The following is a 6,292-nucleotide window of genomic DNA, read 5'->3' on the forward strand; positions in this document are numbered from 1 at the left end:
TTAGCCATTAAGTTTCATTGGTTAATTATAATCTGAAACGCTAAGGAAGCCATACACGGAGAAAAAGATATCGCACAATGATATTGTAAAACCTCTATATTGCAAGAAAGCGCAATATGATAATCTACAATCAGGTCCCGGAGCTGTGTATGATATTATAATGCACTAATATCATAGAAAAAATAAAGTTAAATTTTGTTGCTGTCGTCTGCTACAGCGTCCTTAGCAGCAACGGGCAAAAGGCAGAGTATGGATGAGTTCGAGATATAAATCGGGACACCAGATTTAAAACAATCACAGAAAAAAAAGTAAAAATTTACTGCAGGTAAAACCTGCAACGGTTAATGATTAAACATATTTCGGCTAAAGTTTCACTGAGGTTAGCAAAATAATTCTGAACTCGTCGACTGTGTCGCGCTGAAGTGTGCAAATTTCGGTAAAGCAGGTAGAATCAACAACAAGACACACAAAAAAAATTTTACTTACTGATATATCTGCTCCGAAATAAATCCCATTATTGTAGACGAATCAGAACTTATTTAATACCATTTAGCAAAAGCGCAAAATGTAACTGACAGATGGGACTCCCCATTTCTCTCAAATTTAATAAAGTTAAACGACGCTGGATAGCGCTGGCGTAGTAATTGTCGCTACACCTCGAATAAAAATGTAGCTATTATAAGAGGAAAGATTATCCAGACAAGGTTGAAAATCGAAAATTATCTTCGATTCATGTAAAGTTGATCTGGCAAAGTTCATTTTTGTTCCGGTGTATCTTTCACCTGGAATCGATGTAAACTTTATCTTTAATTTTTTCTGTGATCACTTGCTGACTACTCGAACCCTCGCGAGGTCACAAAATAAGAAATACAATGTGATAGCGTAATAAACTTAAATTCTTACATTATAGATTGTACAATTATGTGGTATATAATGTAAAAACTTGCAATGTACGATATCACGATTTTGCGCTATTATAATGCGATAATTACGATGTATAGTGTAGGAATTACGGTATATATTGTAATTCATGCGATATAGTTTTCTCAGTGTATCGATTGTGAAAGTAGAGGGTGACGTTGAACTTTAAATATAATGAAATGGCCCTAACCAAACAGACCCTAAAATACATCAAATACATCGTAAATTTGTCGTGGTGATTCGCTCTGATTCCAAGTTTCGATTTCCGTTTCTGACTCTTCCCTCTTTATGTGTGTTGCAGCTACTACAAGAAATATGGCACGTGCAGAAGATATTGGGACATCGGGTTGGCACTGAGTAGAAGACTGGATTCTATGGAAGCGATGTCGAGGAAATTTCGTCGAGGTTCTCCACGTCTACCTCATCTTCTTCTCCTCCGTCGTCGTCTTCTTGGTCTTCTTTGTTCTGCACAAGCGAGCCTAAGATCCTGAGGTCTTGATTGCACAATATTGTTGATTGTGAACGACTGTCAAGACTCCACCCTAGTTTCGTGTTGGGTCTTCGCTGCCAAGCAGTAATAAGTCGGGAAAACACATTCTTTGCCGCCGAGACCTAGAGTTCGCTGATTTGCGAAAGAAAACACTGACTGGGAAAAGTCCCAGGTACCTTTCTTTACTCAGCGTAGAAGTGTTTTTCTGGTAGTGAAGTGCCTGAGAGCCTAAGAGCTCCTAAAGTGTGATCAAAGTGAAGTGTCCGGTGCTGAATGAAATGGCATTCATGATGAAGAAGAAGAAGTATAAATTCTCCGTGGAGGTCGGTCTCGAGGAGCTGACCGCTGTACCTTTCGTCAGTGCTGTACTCTTCGCCAAACTCAGACTCTTGGATGGTTCCTTTACGGATCACTCCACAAGGTAAATCAAAATTCAAAACCAATCAAGTTATTTAAAGGCGTTGAAGAGGAAAGTTTTCTTTAGAAATTTTTTTCGGAAAATAAGCGATCACTGATCATGGATGGATTTTATTATTTATTTGTGTTCACTTTATGAGCACTTTTCTTCCTCACATGTTTAAAATAAATTTGCTTCTTCACAGAGGGAGGTTTATTTTCACTGACAGAAAAACTTACACTTATTTCATCAAGTTGATATTTTTAACTTATACCGAAAATCTTATTCCAAGAAAATTCGAAAGTCCATCAAAAGGTCATTCAATGTTTCTTGTTGAAACAAGACATTTTATAAGTTACAATAGTGTTATATTTCAAATAATAAAAAGTTTTCTTTATATAAATAAAATAAACATTTTTTCAATTATATAAATCGCTATTGCTAGATTATGACACGTCATCCAAGATTACTCAACAGATCATTCGAAGTGACTTGAAAATACGAAAATCTAAATTTAATACACCGCCGATAAGCCGCCCGAAATGTAACGCCTGTCAATTAATAAAATGTCTAATAATGGTATATTTGAAAAGCGGCTTTGAGTAATAAAATATGTTATCTGATAATGTGAGCTTCACGTTAGAAAATACGCATTATAAAATCATATTTCAATCATAATTTGTAGGGTATTAAGTCAAATCGCGGAAGCATACTCTCCCCTAATGTTATACTCCCAATATATAATGTGTATCAAAAGTTTAAAGAATGCTATTTTGACGAATAGCCACTTGCCACCCGAGCGAAGCGAGGGCGGCGATCACATGAGACAAAATAGCCGTATTCCCTTGATAAACGCGATACTTTTTGTCCAACCCTCCTTGAAAATAAGTATGTGAAGCAGATAAAGGATGTTTGGTGTCCTCGACAAATTTAAATTATAAATGAAAGGAAGAAATAGGAGCTATTTTAACCTATCAGCACCAGGTCATCAAATCATGATGTCTCCTATTTCATAATTAAGGGCTCATTTAGAGCTAATTTAATGTCCCATTGCCGAATTTTCGGCTCTTCATTTTTTTTAAATATGCATGGTGCTGTCAGCTATACTGTATATTGCCACAGTCATTTTTTTCTATGTGTAGTCCTGCTAGCTTAACGTTAAGCTAGCATGACCCCAGGGTTTATTCGAAAAATTGCGGCGCATTAAATTTGACAATAGGGCATTAAATGAGCCCAAAATTATTGTGCAAAGAAATAATGCCTACCCAGGTAATAAAATAAGTATTATCAGTTTGTTTATAAATTTAGATGTAAATAATTATTATAGGATTTTTAAGAAAATTAAAAAAAAAGATTTTGGAATATATCAGATGTGTCAGAAAAGATCCTAGGAGATTTTAAAGACATTTAATTTTTATTTTATAAGATTTTAAAAAATATTAGGAAAATTTCTTATCTCTTTAAAACGTTTTGAATTCTTCAAGATATTGGTAACTCTCGAGTTTTTATCAAAAATTAAAAAAAAATTATTTAAAATATAGAAAAAAATGTCCTTATAATCTTCTAATTTTTCCCAAGCATTTTAAGAAAATATGTTTACTCTCCTGGAACCCTTCGAGATTCTTTTAAAGTTCCTAAAGTTTATCTTGCGTTTCTAAAACACTTCTAAAGTTTAAATTCTTTTCAATCTCATCAAGTCTACTAAATATTTCCTGAATTCACTTGATTATTTTTTTTAAACTTTTAAATCTTATCAAATTGAAGCATTTTGCCTTTAAATCTTCTACACTCTCCTTTTAAATTTTAGGAAATCGTTTGATGTGTTTAAAAATCGGCTTGAAGTTTTTTTAAAGTACACTTTTTTAAATACAAAATTATTTAAAACTTTCACACGATTATTTGAGAAATAATTCTGTTTTTCAAATCTTGTCAGACCTTCCAATCTCCAATCTTTAAAAAACATTCAAATTTTTCCTGTTTTTTTTTAATTTTGCAAAATTAAAAAAAAAATAACTTTAAGGTTTTTCAGATGCTTTGAGAATATTTAAAATATTTTGCAATGTTTTGAAATGTTTAAAAATAATCTTTTCAAATTAATTTAAAAATCTTTACAAGTTTTAATTATTTTCGAATCGTTTCAATTTATGAATATCTCTTAAACTTGATCAAATATGAAAGAATTATGTTCCTTAATTTTTGTTAAGTTAAGTAATATGCAAAAATTACAACATTTTGCTTCAAAATGTTTTACGTACTTTTTAGACATTTTAGGAAATAATAAAAAATGATTGGTAATCTTTTTTCCATTTTCTGTTAGAATTCATTCCAAAACAATTATTTACATTTTTTTCCAAGGAGTTTCTTTCTTTATCTTCCATTATCTGAAAGTCCTTCGTTTATCGACTTTTATTATTATTTTTTCATTTTACATACATATCTATTATATCTTAACAAATTTTAACATAAAAGTCTTAAATGTTAAGTGTATTTAAATACTACAATTTTTAATGTTTCAAAATTTTTAGAAATAATTCAGAAAATTTCATGTGTAATTAAGATAAACTTTTTTTAAATCTCATTGAACTTATTCCAAGTTATCTTTTTTGAATTTTCAAAATTTATGTAATTACTTATTCTGATTGGAAATAATTGAACCTCTTGCGATTAAAATTGTGGATTCTGCTTGAGACGAAATGTGCTGAAAGTAATTTAAAAAAAATCATTCGAATTTTAATTTTAAATACTGATAATTGTACACAATTTCCAGTCGCATCTTTCTTCTTCTTCTACAACAATTTTTAGGGTTTTCAGTTTTTTAAATCAGTTTATCCTACGTTTCTAAAACTCCTCTGAAGTTTAAATTCTTTTTTAATCTGATTAATTATACTCAATATTTATTGAATTTATTCGATTATTTACGTTTAAAAAAATTTGTAACGTTATCGAATTAAAAAATGTTGATTTTAAAACCTTTTACACTCTTTTTCGGAATTTTAGGAAATTGTTTGATGTTTTTAAAAATCTTCTTTAATTTTCCTTTAAAGCACATTTTACAAAAAAAAAACAAATTATTTAAAATGTTCACACGTTACTAAGGAAAATAATTTTTTTTTCTAATTTTGTCTGGTCTTCTAATCTTTAAAAGTTATTCAAATTTTTCCTGATTTTTTTTTATTTTGCAAAATTAAAAAAACGTTGCCTTTAATATTTTTCGGATACTTTGACTATTTTTGACGTATTTTTGAATGTTTTGAAATGCTTTGAAATGATCTCCTAAAATTTATTTTTCGAAATAAAAAATTATTTTAATTATTTCTAGGAACCTAAAATAATTTTTTTCATTTTCGTAAAAACTAACAAAATTCTTGAAAAATCTTTACAAGTTTTAATTTTATTTGAATCCTTTCCAAATTTCTGAATATCTCGTAAACTTTCTCAAATTTGAAAGTAGATTTTTAAAGCAACATATAATTTAAAAGATTGTGTAACAAAATTGCACAAGAAGGCCTAATAAGAATTATGTTCCTTAATTCAAGATGTGAAAAATATGACTCATAATCTTTTAATTTTTTCCCAGGAATTATAAGAAAAATAGTTTTACCTCCTTGAAATCTTTAGGAATTCCTGTAAAGTTTCTAAAGTTTATGTTTGAATTCTGTAAAAATATAATTTTCTAAAAGAATTTAAGTTTAAAATTCGATTTGAATCTCTTCAGTTTTTCTTAATATTTCTTGCATTTACTCGATTTTGATCTATTTATTATAATCTTACCAAATTGAAACATTTTGCTTTAAAATCTTCTACAGTCTTCTTTTAAATTTTAGGAAATCCTTTCACATGATTTAATCCTTTTTTAATATTCTCATAAAGTACGTTTTTTAAAGAAAAAGTCATCACAAATTTTCCTACCAATCTTGAAAAAGTTCTGTTTGTAATCTTGTCGGACCTTCTAAGCTTTCTAATCATTAAAAATTATTTAAATTTTTCCTGATTTTCTTTGAAATTCGGCAAAATGAAAAGGATTACTTAAAATCTTTAGATTCTTTATTGATCATTTTAAACATAGTTAAAAATGTATTGGAATTTTTGAAAATTAATTTTTCAAAATAAAAAATTATATTAATTATTCGTAGAAACGTAAAAGAATATTTTTCATTTTCATGAAACCTTTAAAAATTCTTTAAAAAATCCTTACAAATTTTAATTATTTTCTAATCGTTTCAAAATTCCTGAATATCTCTTAAACTTACGCTAATTTTGAAAGCACACTTTTTAAAACAGAATAAATTTAAGAAAAAATGTACAACAAAATTGCGCAAGAATACTTGATAAGAATTAATTTGCTTCTTTGTTTCTAAAATTATAGAAAATAGAAAAATTGCCTGAACTTTCATTCTCTTGACACCCTGCGAAATTCAGTTTACTTAAAAACTCCTTTAAATAGCCAGTTAGCCACCGAAAACGAATCGTAAAGTCGGGGGGGG

At 29.2% G+C, this 6,292-nt stretch overlaps 1 protein-coding gene across 1 annotated transcript in view; it reads left to right on the forward strand.

Moving 5' to 3' along the window:
* The first annotated feature begins 1,670 nt into the window (after positions 1–1,670).
* Positions 1,671–6,292, forward strand: part of LOC117180469 (protein FAM102B) — a 133,181-nt gene continuing 128,559 nt past the window's right edge. Inside the window, exon 1 of the mRNA XM_033372968.1 lies at positions 1,671–1,832. Within this exon, the coding sequence (XP_033228859.1) occupies positions 1,690–1,832 (143 nt within the window). The 5' untranslated portion in view covers positions 1,671–1,689. The remainder of the gene's footprint in view (positions 1,833–6,292) is intronic.

The sequence above is a fragment of the Belonocnema kinseyi genome, chromosome 9 (assembly GCF_010883055.1).
Source record: "Belonocnema kinseyi isolate 2016_QV_RU_SX_M_011 chromosome 9, B_treatae_v1, whole genome shotgun sequence".
In the NCBI taxonomy this organism is placed as follows: Eukaryota; Metazoa; Arthropoda; class Insecta; order Hymenoptera; family Cynipidae; genus Belonocnema; species Belonocnema kinseyi.